The 15,691-nt window shown below is 40.4% G+C and overlaps 1 protein-coding gene across 1 annotated transcript in view; it reads right to left on the reverse strand.

Moving 5' to 3' along the window:
- Positions 1 to 15,691, reverse strand: part of MCF2L2 (MCF.2 cell line derived transforming sequence-like 2) — a 340,912-nt gene that overhangs the window by 180,180 nt on the left and 145,041 nt on the right. The window contains exons 14-15 of the mRNA XM_031961125.1: positions 15,471 to 15,662; positions 9,551 to 9,728 (exon numbers count right to left, since the gene is read on the reverse strand). Coding sequence (XP_031816985.1) covers positions 9,551 to 9,728; positions 15,471 to 15,662 — 370 coding nt within the window. The remainder of the gene's footprint in view (positions 1 to 9,550; positions 9,729 to 15,470; positions 15,663 to 15,691) is intronic.

A 15,691-nucleotide genomic window follows, 5' to 3' on the forward strand; every position in this document is an offset into this window, starting at 1 on the left:
CTCTCCCTCTCATTGGTTCTCATAGGTGGAATTATTATCTCTCAACTCCCTTTTTCTAAAAATTCTTTTTAATTGCAGTCACTTTTCTTCTGTTTGACCTAGAAATTGCTTTCCTCTACATAGATATATGACTCCCAAGCTGATATATTTCATCTTAGTCTTTCTCCTGAGATCCATTTCAACATCTCCAAATGCTCGCTAGATACTTCCAACTTTACATACATAATCAACCGGTCCAAAGCTGAACTCAGTTTCTTTCTCCCCTAAATCCTCCCATATTCTGAACATCCTCATATCTGTCAAGTGCATTACTATCCTAGTTATCCACATTTCCAATCTGGCAAATGTCAGTTATTGTTATTAGTAACTAGAACAATAATTAAAAACTTCAGAATTATTTTAAAATTGTGAGCAAAAAGGAATGCTACATTTGTCTCAACTGTGGGAAGGCACAAATTGAAGAAATTGTTAAAAACCAAAGTGCGTCTGATTATGTCCAAGGTTAAATAGAATTTGCTCAACAAAAACAATTATCTCTGAAACAAAAAGAAATAATAGGGAAAATATTTGTAACAGTCAATGGAAGTTGCAAAGACACAAATTCAGACTTGATGTCAGGAAATTTTCTCCACAATTAGAAATGGGCTGCCTTGGAAATCAGTGGGAAATCAGAAAGCCAGCTTCCTTCAGAGCTCCCTCTGGATCTTCGTATTCCTTTTATTGAAATCACTTTGCATTAAATTGTATTCACTCATCTGCATGCATATTATATCATCTTCCATAAGATAGAAACTCATCAAGGAGTAGAAAGCTTTTACCTTTGTCTCTGTATCCTTAGCCTACATACACAGAAGATGCTTAATAAGTGACTGTTAATTCGATTTTAAGATTTCCAATGAGAAGGAATCCATTGGGACCTTGGAGGAAGCTCATGATATTTTATAATGGTTCTGATAGTTCAATTTTTCAATATACCAAGCCTGAATTTGCCCCTTTGCATAGTCCACTTTCATTGAACTGAGTTCTTCCCTCTGTATTTAAATAGAAAAACCCGAATCCTTCTTCCACATAACAATCCCTCAACAATTCAAAGATAACTTATCATGTCTCTCCCAGCTCTCTCTTCTTCAGGCTAAATACCCTCAGTTTCTTCAATGGACCCTCATACTCAAGGTTCTCCACCATCCTCATTGTCCTTTCTGGACACCCTCCATCTTATCAAGGTCCTTCCTAGAATGAGATGTCCAGGGCTGAACACAGGACTCCAGGTGTGGTCTTGTTTGGACTAGGTCACCTCCAGGTTCTTAGAAGCCCTCCATGGCTCAGAGTAGCCTCAGACCACATAAGGTCCATGACAATGGATATCAAACCTGGAACGCAGCAGTAATTCCACCTGGGTTGGATGAGTCAATGCTGAATTTTAGAAGAAACTTTACCACGTGGGGGCTAGAATGAAGCTCTCTGATCAGTGATAGCAGCAACGTAAACATGACACCAGTTGCTGCTCTCAGAAAGGCTAATGCTGACAGGCTAATGGAAGAGACCACTTGACTATAGCTCAGAGAGAGAGACAGAGGCAAGAGCCTTCACAGGAATGGGGTCTCCAGAGCTTTTATGGACAGAAGATTGTCACTTGCCACCTTAGTACCTCATACTCTGATGGTAATCTTTGGTTAAAAAAAAAGTTTGGACTTACATACCCAGATTCCCGGTGTTTAGAATAGAATCTGACACAGTTAAGTACACACAGTAAGTAATTGCTAATTGTCATATTGTTGTTATTCTAATGTTTCCTTAATTATACAAGCTAATCATAAATCAGATTAAAATGCAATGGGCAAATACTTACAAAATTAATAAAAATACAATAAAAGATAGATAACATTGCATTTTAAAACTGCCAACATGTAGCCTGCTTCTTGTAGAAGATTTAGTGGCCCTCATTTTTATTTGACATTCCTGGAAGAGGCAACAGTCTAAAATATACCCTGATAAAGAAGGTGTTTATCTATAGGGGTGGAAGGAAATTGCTCACCTAACAGTCCCTCTATAATAAAATTATAGGTCCAATTCCTATTCCTTTCTATATGATCAGATTTTATTTTATTTTTTGCATTTTGTCTACATCTTTGCTTTTTTGTGTGTCTTCGATATTAATAAAATAAGCTGTAAATTTAATAACTTATTTAATACTAGAAGGTCAAGGGATTTAAGAGAGAGGGATAGGAGTAGGATGTTTCTCCAGTTGATTAAATAAAATGACATATAATCATAGAGGCAGAAGTGCTGATTGAAAGATATGTTCAAGTTGTGTTAATCAAGAAATATATATAAACATGCCCCCAGATTAATCTAGAGTTTGGGACATTATGAAACTAATTCAATTAAAATTTAATGGGATTAGTTTAATTAAATTACAACTCAAGTCGCCAGCTAAGAGGAATTGATGCCAATGCTTGAATACTTGCTATAATGAATAGAGCAGTGGGGGCCTGGATCCTGTTCCTGAGTTCAAATCTGGCTTCAGACACAGCTATGTGATCCTGGACAAATCACTTAACACTTTTTGCCTCAGTTTCCTCATCTGTAAAATGAGCTGGAGAAGGAAATGGCAGACCATTCCAGTATCATTGCCAAGAAAACCCTAAATGGTGTCAGGAAGGGATGGACAGAAAAATCACTGAACAAAGCATGGAAAATACTCACAGTCATCAGTTACAGATCCATGAACTTGTCATCAAAAAAAGCAGAAAGCCAAAGAGCTGCCAACTGAACCAACCAGCAATGTGGGGGCCTAGCAAAAGCCCCACCCAGTACTTTCCTGAAGGCTCCAGGGCAGCCCTACAGGAGCAGGGCTGGGCTTAGGAACCTCTAAAGCTCAGTGCTTTCCTTAGGCTTATGCACCCCTGTGCTCCAAATTCTAGGGGGTCCCAGAAAGCTAGCTGGTTTTGAGGTCCCCTGGCCCTCAGGACAGTTCAGGACCTTTCCTATTAGACAAGCAGGAAATGATGACTCACTCAGATAAAAGCCATCACATGAAAATGAGACAGAAAAGTCAGCAAGATTACTGGAGAAATCTGAAGGGAGAGCCCAGTCTGTGGGATGAAATGCCCGGCGGGTGCTTGTGCCAGAAGCTGCCACGCTTTCTACATCGCCACCATCACAAAGCAGCAATCTGGGTGACCTGCCTGAACACTTGAGTGCTGATGCACTGGCTGCTGTCTGAATGTTCATCAGAGAAGGCAGTTTTTGCACTAGATTTTCAGAGGGAAGAGATGTGCTGGGTCAGGCACATTATGGGGCAAAGAGAACTAAAGAAATGAATAACTTGGGCCTCACTTCATCCCTAAAGAATGGATTCAAATTCATGTAGAAGAGGACAAATCACTGGAAACTAGGTGAGGAAGGGGAGAATGAGTTATAGGACATTAATGGAATGATGTCATAGAAAATGACGAGGGAGATGGTTTCACAAAAAAACAAAACAAAACCTAACAACTAAAAACTGAAACTTGTATGGTCTGAGATAGAGAAATAGATGGATAGGATAGATGATGGATGGAGGGATATAGATAGATAGATGAATAGATGAATATCAGATGGTGGATGGATGGATATATAGATAAATACATGGGTGGATGAATGGATGGATGATGGATGAATGGATATATAAATAGGTGGATAGATGAAAGGATGGATGATGGAAGGATGAAATATAAATAAATAAATAAATAATATAAATAAATAAATAAAGGATGAATGGATCGATGGATTTTGGATGGATGGATATATAGATAGATGAATGGATGGATGATGGATGGATGGATATATATAGATAGATGGGTTGATAGGTGAATGAATGGATGGATGCATGTTTGACAACCTTATTGTAAAGATAAACAGCTCTGAAAGACTTAAGATCAATTCAATGACTAACCATAATTCCAAAGAATCAATGAACCTACTTCCCGAAAGAGAGATGATGGACAAAAGATACAGGAGATGTCCATTTTTGGACATGAACAACTTTGAGAATTTGTTTTGCTTGACTGTCATATTTGTCATAAGGATTTTTTCCCCTTTGTTTTTCAATGAGGGTTAAAAGAGAGAAAAAAGAAATGCTTATTAACTGAAAAAATAAAAGTTGCATTAAAAAATAAACTGAGGGCAGCTGAGTGACACAGTGGTTAGAGAACCGTCCTCATGTCAGATGAACCTGAGTTCAAATCTGGCCTCAGATACTCAACAGCTGTGTGACTCTGGCCAAATCACTTGACCCAGATTGCCTTTAATAAATTGAGGCACGGAAGAAGAAGAAAATGAGGAAAGGTGGAAAATAATGATGTTATTAGTGAGTTCATTCCAGGAACGTCCACTTGAGGAAGTTCTCACTGCAACCATCCTTACTCCAGATTTACCTCCCTAGGACTCCCTCACCCCCTTCCCTACCTCTGTCCCAGTATTCCTCTCAAGGCTCCATGGTTTCCTCTGACTAATGAATCTGTCCCAGAAACCTCTATTTGTAGAAGCACCGACTAAGCTTTTGCAGCCCATGGATCCTTTTTCTATATTGTCTTACCCTATTAGAATGTAAACTCCTTGAAGCCAAGGGTGCTCTTTCTTTTTCTTCTGTATCTCCATTAACTTAACCCAATACCTGCACATATAAGTACTTAATAAATGTTTGCTTTTCCTCCTTTTCTTTCTCCTTCCTCCCTCTTCAATCCCTCTCTTCCCTATCTTTTTTTCCTAACCCATTCTCTTGATAAGGTCTTCTGTGTTGGGTGTGCTTGGAGGAATTGAGAAAAAAATCCCTGAAGCAGGTAGGGAGGAGCCACTGATAGAGATCGGTTGAGCTCTGAGCGTTCTACTTTGCCATACCCTGTCAGAAATCCCAGGCATGTCCCTGAGGTTAAATCTTCCCTCTAACACTTATCTGTGGGCCACCCCTGGCTGCTATCTTCCTTTGGGTCAGTCCTCCATAGCACTCTACCTGTGGTATTGACATAAACTGAGATCTTTTGTCCATCCCTCCAAGCCTGCAAACTCCCAGTTAAGTGGTCTCATTCAATTGGAGATCTTGGTCAATCATCCTCCATTGAATTGCCACAAAAACTCTCAGTGGCTCAAACTCCCAGTTAAATAATCTCATTCAGTTTTAAACTTAATTGAAAATCAGTCTCTCAGGAGTTGGCCCCCCAAAGATCAAAGCAAACCCCAATATATCTAGGGCTACATGCCCAGATATCTTCACAGAAGTCCTAAACAGGATGATGCTTGCCAAGGAAAATGTTTTAGCAAGCTGTGCTGCCAGGACTTTTTGCCCACTGGTGAAAATATTCTCTTCTCAGTGTTAACCTTTGCTATCTTCCTAACAGGACCTTTTTGCCCACTAAGAAGTCTGTCCTCCTAGCAAGCTGGCTTCTCAGGGCCAAGAAATCCCTTTTTTGCCACACAGATTTTGGGTTTTTGAATTCTTTCACATTGGACTTGTACCTCCGACCAGAGGGGATCTCCCACCCCAATTCTCGCACCTCATCACAACTACCACTAACCTCATCATTTGCACCTCATCAGTATCTTTCCCCTTCCTCCTTCCCCATGTCAGGTGGTATTTCCCCTAACCCCACTATGCTTCTCAACTCCACTTCTCCTCCTTACAGTTAACAAACTCTTTTAGGGTTGAATCCCTTGTAGGACTTAGCCTGCCAGCTAAAAACATGTCCCAACTTCATGGGGGCTCCCTTTCTATTAGGTAATTGTGAGTTCCACTGAGGAACTTGTCTTTCATATGCTCTCCCAATTTTATTTCACATTTATCATCCCTCTGTCTATTGTATCTCTTCATTTTGTCACTTATCAATCATCTAAAACAGTTGCTATGATTCTATTTGAGAGAATATATGTAAAGTGTTTTGTGAACCTTAAAATGCTATCTATTATTAGATTCTAGTTGAACATGTTTCCTCATTCAATTTGCTTTTCTCATTCAAGTCAGAGACCAAAGTACTATGTTTTACCTCTCTGAAAGTCCTTTTTTATTACTCCTTGGTGGCAATTTATTTCCTAAGTTTACATGTTTTTCTTTAAAAATTATTTTTGGCTCATTAACCTTCCATTTGGTACTAGGTTTCTGTTCTAAGCAACATTATTTAGGAAGAATGAGTTTATTTTCTAGTGGCTTCTTCCTGGTTGCCATTTCCCATTCAGGGAAATGCCTATTTAAATTTCAAGGTTATGGAAATTTAACTGATATACCTCTCTTAGGGGTAATGTGGCTTACATGAATTAATAGTTAATATTACAATAGTAAGCTGAATTTTTCCATCCTTTCTGGAAGCTTTGAGGAAAGGAAACCAGAGCCAGAAACCTCCCAAGATAGTCTAACTTTAGGAAGAATAACTTTCAAATATACAGAATGAGTAGAAGGAACAGGAAGGGAAGAAGGAAAAAAATTAAGGAGGAAGAATAAAAATAGCCACCATTTATTTAGTGCTTTACGAGTTGCAAAACACTTTACAAATATTATTTCATTTGATCCTCACATTAACTCTATGAGGACGATTTTTTCTCTTTCTCATATTTTATATATTTTTAATTTTTTTCCAAATACATGTAAAGATAGTTTTCAACATTCATTTTTGTAATATTTTGAGTTCCAAAGTTTTCTCCCTCCATTTCTTCCCTCTCCCCTCCCCAGGTTAGCAAACTATCTGTTACGAGTTATACATATATAATTATGTTAAACATATTTCCAGATTAGTTAAGTTGTGAAAGAAAAATCAAATGAGGAAAACCAAAGAAAGAAAAAAAAAACCAAGTTTAAGAAAAGTGAAAATAGTATGCTTTGCTCTGCCTTCCGTCTCCATAGTTCATGAGTCTTTTGGAATTGTCTTGGGTCACCGTATTGCTGAGAAGAACTAAGTCTAACATATTTGATCATCATACAATGTTGCTATAAGTGTGTACGATGTTCTGCTTCTGCACATTTCAGTCAGCATCACTTCATATAAGACTTTGCAGGTTTTTCTGAAATCTGTCAGCTCATCATTTCTTATAGAAACTGCTATTATTATTTCCATTTTACAAGTGAGGAAAAATTGAATCTGAGAGAGATAAAGAGTAAAGAGATTTACCCAGAATGTCACAACTAGCAGTAATTGCATGACGTAGGAAGGAGAGCAGGAAGAGAACAATGATGATGAGAAAGAGGAAACAAAGAAAAGAACGATGAAGTTGAAGAAGGTAAAGGAAGAGGATGAAGAGGAAAAAAAGGGACAAGAAACAGGAGAAGGGAAAGGAGGATGAGGATTAGGAGAAGGGAAAGGAAGAGGATGAAGAAAAGAAAAGGGAGGAGAAACAGGAGGAGAAGGGAAAGAAGGATGAGGATTAGGAGAAGAAAAAGAAAGAGGATGAAGAAAAGGGAGGAGAAATGGGAGGAGAAGGGAAAGAAGGATGAAGGTGAGGAAGAGAAAAAGAAAGAAAAGATAATCTTGATGTCAAAGTCACATGAGACAAGCCTTAGAGAATTATAAAGGATCTGAAAAGAGGCTGAATCTTTCCTGCAATGTGAATAATGTGTCAGATTGGAACCAGAGAAAGAAGGCAGTGAATGAGAGAACCAGCTGGTTCCCTTGCCCTCTCTTCCCTCCCAGTGCCATCTCCCCTCTGAGATCACTTCCAATTTACCATGGACATTCATTGTCTCCCTCACTAGATGAACTCCCTAAGCACAAGGGCTTTCTTTCATTCTTTCTTTCTTTCTTTCTTTCTGCCTTTCTTTCTTTCTGCCTTTCTGCCTTTCTTTATATCCCTAACACTTAGCATGCTGCTACAACTTATAGCACAGAGCGTTCTCTACCTGCATTACTAGAAAGAACTTCTTCATCTGGGAGTTCCAACCTCTGCCAACTTAACAACTACTCAGTGGTTGCTTGAACATTCCACGTTTTAATTACTGGATATACCATTCTCCTCATCCTGCTTAATTTCATTTTGCATCAGTTCATATAAATCTTTCCATGTTGCTCTGAATTTCTCCCCTTCATTATTTCTTAGAGTTTTAAAGAATTGAATGAGATTATGTAGAAAGAAATTATGTTATATATGATCATGTAACCAAACATCAACCATTCTTAGGATTTCCTTTCCCCGCTCAGTCTAAACACAGATCTCCCAGAGTTATTCTCATCTCTATATCAATTATTCCTTGATCAGTTATTCTGTACTCTTCTAGTCAGTATTTATCTTGTACCTGTATCCCAACAACTTGCATTTGAGTATTGCTTATGGATATTCTTCTCTCCCTATGTCTTACACACAGTAATGTGCTGGCAGGTTATCTTAGGTGCCCATTCCCAGAAGGAAAGGCTTCTGGCCATGAAACGTCCCTCGTCCAGTGGGGAAAACAGCAGCTGTGCACAATTAGATCACAATAAAAACTTTTGGGGAACATAGTCCAATGTTTGTGGGAAACATGGGAAGTTTCCTGCCACAGTTCTCATTGTCTTTTACTTCTTCTATTTATACAAGAAGTCCAAAATTCTAGCAGAATGAGCAGGGTTAGCAAGGATGCTTCCTGAGTTGTACCTGGCAAAGAAGTCATTACTGCTAGGTTCTCTCCTTTCTCCCATAACATCCTGGTTTTTGACAGTTTGTGCCTTGATAATAGCTGATGTAAAATTTTCCTAGCATTACTGCATGTTTGAACTGAAGAGGGCCATAGAGATGAGTGTATCAGAAGTCTCACGGTTCCGTCTTAATTTCCATTCCTGACTTCTTGCCCCTTGGCGTCTCCCAGGGCTCCATCCTGTCCCTTTTTTCTCTCTTTCTAGTTGACTTCATTAGCTCCAATTAGTTCAATAAACATCTCTAAATACAACTCCCAACTTAATATATTCAGCCTCAATGGCTCCCATTATTTCGAATCCTTCTGGACCAGCTGCTACCTTTGTCATATCCAAAATGGAGCTCAGCATCTTCCCACCTAAACCCTACTTCCTTCCAAACATTTTTATTTCTTCCCCATAACCCAAGTTTGCTACCTCAGAGCTTGCCTTGGCTATCCCTTCTTCCCCTCCTTCATCTTCCATAGCTTGTGAGCTACCAACTCTTGTCAACCCCCATCCAAACCCTTCTCAACCCTACCAAATGTTTGCTGAACCTCATCCAGTCTGAGATGGTCGCTTTCTCTCACATTTGCTTCTCAATAAGCCCTATGTTCCCAGACTGAGCAATCTGTTGATACTCAAGGTTTTCCCTTGAGATGGAGGAGAGGACCAGAAATTTGGGGAATTCTCACCAGAAAGATGAGAGATCTGATTCAGGGAGCTTATCCAGCAAAGGATTACTGTAGGAAGCATTCATGAACAGGGATCATAGAAAGGCCCTTGGGTCTGCAGAGCCCCTTACAGAATTGCCATCTCCCCCAGCTCCCAGCAAAGCATCCTGGATGGAGCATCCATCCCTGGTCATTATTAATGTGAACAAGAACACCAGCTGATGTTCAGATGCTGTCTAAAGGCCACCAGAGCCTCTGACATGCTCTTACCCAGGTTGGTGGGCCGGTTGGTCTTGGGGGAGGCCCGCTTCGGGGAAGACTCTGGATGGGGGGCCACGGGCTGCACAGGCCGTGTCTGTTTTGCTGCCAGCTTCTTCAGGCTCACTTGTCTCCTCTCGAACATTTCTTGCACATCTTCCAGCTTCTGAACAATCTTGTCTGCATTTTCCTACGGGGAAGAAACACATGGTGAACTGGGCTTAGACAACAAAGTCCTAAAATCCTGGGGCTTTCGCAGGGTTCTGTCCAAATATCTTCACAATGGGACACCATGAAGAAATGGAGCAACTCTGTGTGGACTTGGGGAATTCTGGACCTAGAAGAACTGGGGAGGGGGTGATTCTGGAGATTTTGTGAAAATCTCAAGTCATTTCACCGGGAAGTTCTATCCCTAACAATCTGAGGGAGAACCTCCAATAAGTCTAAATTTTCCGTTCTTTTGGGCTCCATACTAAGATAGAGTTTTAGTATATGTTTGATATTTGTTGGTAGACTGATCAATTAGAAAAATGCCTTACCCCCCAAAACAACAATAACAACAACAACAACCCTACCTTATTTTCCTGGGTAACATTTTATTTTCAGGTGACTATTAATAGCACTATTAATAATAAAATCTCTAATTAAAATATTCCCTTTGTGGCTAAAGAGATGAAATTTGAAGAGAGAATCAATCATAAAATAATGTTCATCGTCATTGTAAGAACTACTATTTATAGAGCACCCTACATACTTTATCTTAAAATTTCATTATCTCTGTAAAATAGGTATTACAGATATTATTATATATATTTTAAAGATGGGTGAATCTGAGGCTCAATGAGATTACATGATTCACTCCTGCCCATCTAGGTAGTAAGTGCTAGATTTAGCAATTAAACCTAGGATCTGCTGGGCTTCGAGTTTAGCACATAAAAGCGAAGGGAACTTAACAAGCATTTATAATGTCTACTATGTACCAGTTATCTCAAAAATATCTCATTTGATCCTTACAACAACCTAGGGTGGTTGTTGTTGCTCAGTCATTTTTCATCATGATCCTTTTTGGGGGTTATCTTGGCACAGATACTATAGCGATTTGCCATTTCCTTTCCAGATCATTTTACAGATGAAGAAACAGAGGTAAATAGGCATAAAGGACTTCCTCAGGGTCATGCAAGTAGTAAGGGTCTGAGGTCAGAACTCAGGTCTTCCTCATATTCTATAGTTCTAATATTTCTTATGTATTAATATAGTTCTGATATATATATAAAACTTTAATAAATCAACATATTCAAATTAAAATGCTTAACTTTAAATATGTTCATTTAAAATGCATAGAAACAAAGAAATCTTGATCACTGTAATTGGTTTTATTTGCAACTTTAGGTGTTTTATTTTAAGCATTTGAAAATCTTATTCTCAGAAGGGGACCATAGGCTTTACTGGGAGGCAAAGGGTTCATGTCCCAAACAAAATTAAGAAACTGTGCTTTAAAGGGTCAAAACTGAGCTGTTCCCTGTACACAGCTCTGGCCACTCCACAGACACCACCTTGTGTCCCCTCTGTCCAGAAAGCCTGCTTTCCTCACCAGGGACTCCCTCCAAAACACCCTCTCCTACGCCGGACCCTTCATGGTCACCATAATTGCCAGAGTTCCCTTCCTCTTGAGAATACTTTATATTCTTCCTGTATATTGTTTACTTTCCTGCCTATCCAGAGACAGGGAAGCTACATAAGGGCAGGGTCTAATTTATCATAATTTATCTCATAAAAGGTGAGATCTGAATGAAATCTGAATGGGAGAAGACAGGACACACAATAGGTGCTTAAGGAAATGCTCACTGGTTGAATTTTAAACTAACCAGATTGCAGGATGGATAGAACTCAGCCTGGGGTGAGTCAGGAAAACCTAAATTTAAACCTGGCCCCAGACACTTACTGACCTGGGCAAGTGCTCATGTGTAAAATGAGCCGGAGATAATCCACTCTAGTATCTTTGCCAAGAAAATCTCAAAAGTGATTGAAATGAATGAACAACAACTACAAAAATTGCTCACCCATTGACCTTTAAACCTTGGGAAATTTGAATGGAAGGATGAAGGACACTGGTACATACAGCAGGTGCTTAACAAATGCTTTGTTAAGCTAAACTATAAAAGGAGGATTATTAGCTGATCTTAGAGTTTTGCCACCTCTGAATCCTGTGATCCTATGGGGTCATACCATTGAATTCTGCTGTCAGCTTCTAGAGTCAATCAGCAGAGATAGATGCTGAGTCCAGAATTCCCCAGAAAACCAGATTCTGGAGGTACCACTGAGAGTATTCTGGAGGGGTCCTCCTTTGTACAGCTCTATATTCTTCATAAGGTTTTTGATAACCGCTAGACAATCTTTCCCAGGTACAGAGGGAGGCAAGCAGTGACATTATGTGATTCCAAGGAATCTTGAGCTTCTGTATCCAAAAATGACTCAATGAAAACTGATTAATTTTGTCAGTAATTGAGTGGCTAAAGCCTCAGGCAGGTATTGGATCCTTTCGAGGCAGCCAGCCCTACTGGTTTGCATGTTTTCCATTAGCTTGGGTCTCTTCCCCATTGAATGGGAGTGACTATCAGCTTTGTACTTTCTCCTTTGCCCAGAACTCTTGTCTGAAACCTCAGCTAACAGCTGATGGTCTTTTATGGATAGCCCTTGAAGGCTTTCCTACTATCTCAAGTGTGTGACTCACAGCTGCCATGGCCCACACTGCTTTGACTGTGGAGACTGAGAGGTGACTGATCATCATCAGGAGCTGGCAGGAGGCTCTGGCAGCCATCTCTCCTCACATCCAAGAGAGGTAGAAAAGGAGGCACAGAGAGATGCACTGACCTGCCCAATCAGATGTCATGGGGGGTAGGGGATAGCTTACGGTGAGGAAGCGGCTGTTGTTTTGTTGTTCAGTCATTTTTTCAGTCATGCCCAACTCTATGTGACCCCTTAGATATCATTCATGGTGTTTTCTTGGCAAAGATACTGGAATGGTTTTCCATTTCCTGCTCCATTTCCTTTATGTGTCCATGCTACTGATATGAGTTCAAATTTGTCCTTAGACACTTACTAGCTATGAGACTGTGCAAATCACTTGAAATATCTGTACCTCAGTTTCCCTTTTCTGTAAAATGAAGGAAGGGATAGATTCAATGACTTCTAAGTTCCTTATAACTCTGACTCTATTCTTCTGAGGTTCCTTTGTGGAACTATAATCCAATGACTTTTCTGAGTCTTATTCCCATCGATAAAATGAGGACATCAGACTAGATGCTTTGTCAATCTGGGTTGGGACCTCCATTTTTGAGGGAATGCCTAAAACAACCAGGATCTCTCTTTCACTCCTCTCTGGGCTTCACTTCTGATTCTCCAGACTTCTCCAACATGTCCTCTCTATGTGGGTATTTTCCCTCAACTTTTCCACTCCTTTTAATTCAGCTTTCCTCTGCTAGAATGCAAGCTTCCTTAGGGCAGGGACTGTGTTTCCCTTTCTTTGTTTCTCTGATGGAAAATATTAAATGTCTGATAAATGCTTGTTGACTTGAACTTAGGGTCCATTCTGGCTCTCTTATGACCTCTATGGGCCTCAGTTTACCCCTCTGTCATATAAGGATATTGTGCCTTTAAAATCCCTTCTAATTGTTAGTCCTTATCATCTTAAAATCCTCATTGGATTGGGTTGGATTCTCTGATTAAAAGTAAGATGGGAGAAGTGCTAAGGCCATATTGTGCTCCTAGAAAGCTCTCAAAATTTGCCAGCAATTAGAGTCGTGGCAGCTTCTGCAAAAATCTAGCTTAACTTCAGCATTCATTAGGCACCTATTAAGTGTCAGCCACTTGTAAAGCACTTTACAAATATTAGATCATTTTGATCCTCACAACAACTCTGGAAGGAAGCTGCTACTGTGATTCCCAAGTGAGAAAAGATAATTTACAAACTTTTTTCCCATCACCCCATCTCCCTTGTCCCTCTGTTTTCAGTCTTATACAGCCACACTGAGCTACTTGTAACTCCCTGAATACCGTGCTCCCATTTCCCCTCTCCATGCTTTTGCACTGGTTCTAGCCCCTGCCTAGAATGCTCTCCTCCACAACTAAACCTCCTGGCTTCCTCCAAAACCCAGCTCAATTTCCACCTGCTGCAGGAGGTCTGACCCAGTGCCCCTTGATGTCAATGCCTTTACCTGTCCAAGTGCCTCCATTTACATGCTCCATAACTTGTATGGATGTAGTTGTTTACAAAAGGTCTCATTACAATGTGAGCTCTCTGAGAGCTGGGACTGTTTTTGCCTTGTCTTGTATCCCCAGTGCTTATCAGCTTAAGGTCTGGTATCCTGTAAGAGCCTAATAAATGCTTGGAGACTTATTCCCCTGAAAAAATAAATTATACAGTCCTCACAATTAGTCACAGCTCAGGACTCCTGGCTCATTTGATGGCTACTGCCATAGAACTTCCTGGTGGGGCTGAGATAATGATTTTCATGAGTAATAAGAGCCAAGGAAAAGGGGAATGTGGTTTTTAAGTACATAAAAGCTGATGTTGATGGCCAGTAGTGACTGAGTTCTGAAAACCTGAGTTCAAATCCAATATCAGATACTTACTGGCTGTGTGATACTAAATAATCTCTGTTTGCCTCAGCTTCCTCATCCATAAGATGGGAATAACAGTAGCACTTACCTCCCAGAGTTGTTGAAAGGATCAAGTGAGATAATATTTATAAAGCACCTATTACTTACACAGTACCACGCATGTTGTATAAATGTGAGCTATTATCATATTTATTGCTTTCATCACTCTTATTCTGCTATGCATGCTCCCTCAGAACCAATTTTCGGTAACTTGGTCCCAATCTTCTCCCCATGGATGTTATGTATTTTGGGGGATGTCACCCTTTGATATTGGGAGATTTGCCACACCATTTGAGCAAATGGCTTTGTGAAAGAAAGAGAAAAAGAAGGGAAGGATGGAGGGAAGGATGGAGGAAGGAAGAGGACAAAGAGAATGAGAGAAAAGGAAAAAGAAAGAGAGAAAGAAAGGGAGAAGAAAAATGAGAAGAAAAAGAGAAAAAGTAAGAAAATGAAGAGGAGAAAAAGAGAAAAAAGAAAAGGCAGGAAATGAAAGAAGAAAAAAGAAAGGAAAAGAGAGGGAAAGGGAATGAAAGAAGGAAAGAAGGAAGAAAGGAGGGAGGGAAAGAAGAGAGGGAGGAGGAAAGGAAGAAGGGAAGGAAGGAAAGAATGAAGGAAGGAACAGAGGGAAAGGAAGAGAAGAAGAAAGGAAGGGAGGGAAGAGAGGAAAAAAGGAAAGAAGGAAATAAAGAAGGGAGGAAGGAAGGGAGGGAGGGAGAAAAGAAGGAAAGAAAGGAGGGAGGGAGGAGGGGAGGAAAGTAGGAAAGAAGGAAAGAAGAAAGGAAGGAGAAAAGTAGACTCAGGCTGAGCTGTCATTGCCACTCCCTGGCTTCTGACCACTTTATCATTCTGACATTCTGATCCACCTGCTCATTGGCTTGAAGTAAAGGAAGGCATGCGGAGAGAAACAAGGTCAATTCAACTACCCCCAGGGTCCAGAAGAGGCAGGCAGGACAATCCAGAATTCATAGATCACAGAACCATAGATTTGGAACCAGAAAAAATAATCTCAAAGGTCACTAAGTCCAAATTGAGAATCAGAGAGGACTGGGAGTTGCCTAAGGTCACAAAGGCTGTAAGTGTCAGAAGCAAGATTTGGACCTACGCCCTCTGACTCTCTAGTTAGGATTTGTACTTAGCTGCCTCCCCACAGCTGCCACTCCTTGCTAAGGAAGCTCCTCTACTCTCTTTAGTCTGCCAAAGGGCTCAGAATCTGACCCTGTGATACCACTGGGCCTCAGTTCCGCCACCAAAGCACCAGAGGCATTATTATTACCTTTATTTCAGGGGTAAGAACCAAGTTGAACTGGCTGTAAAATTCCTTGGGATTGACCAGCTGGTGTTCCGTGACTGTGCTCAGGAACTTTTCGATGTCTCCCAGGGCCGTCTCAGCTCCCTCCTGTGTCTGACACTTGTCCAGGGCTTGGGAAGCCAGAAGGTAGATGCCGGCTTCACACCACTTACTGGTCTGCAGAGAGAGAATAGGTGATCAGCAAG

This window comes from Sarcophilus harrisii, chromosome 3 (genome assembly GCF_902635505.1).
Source record: "Sarcophilus harrisii chromosome 3, mSarHar1.11, whole genome shotgun sequence".
Classification (NCBI taxonomy): domain Eukaryota; kingdom Metazoa; phylum Chordata; class Mammalia; order Dasyuromorphia; family Dasyuridae; genus Sarcophilus; species Sarcophilus harrisii.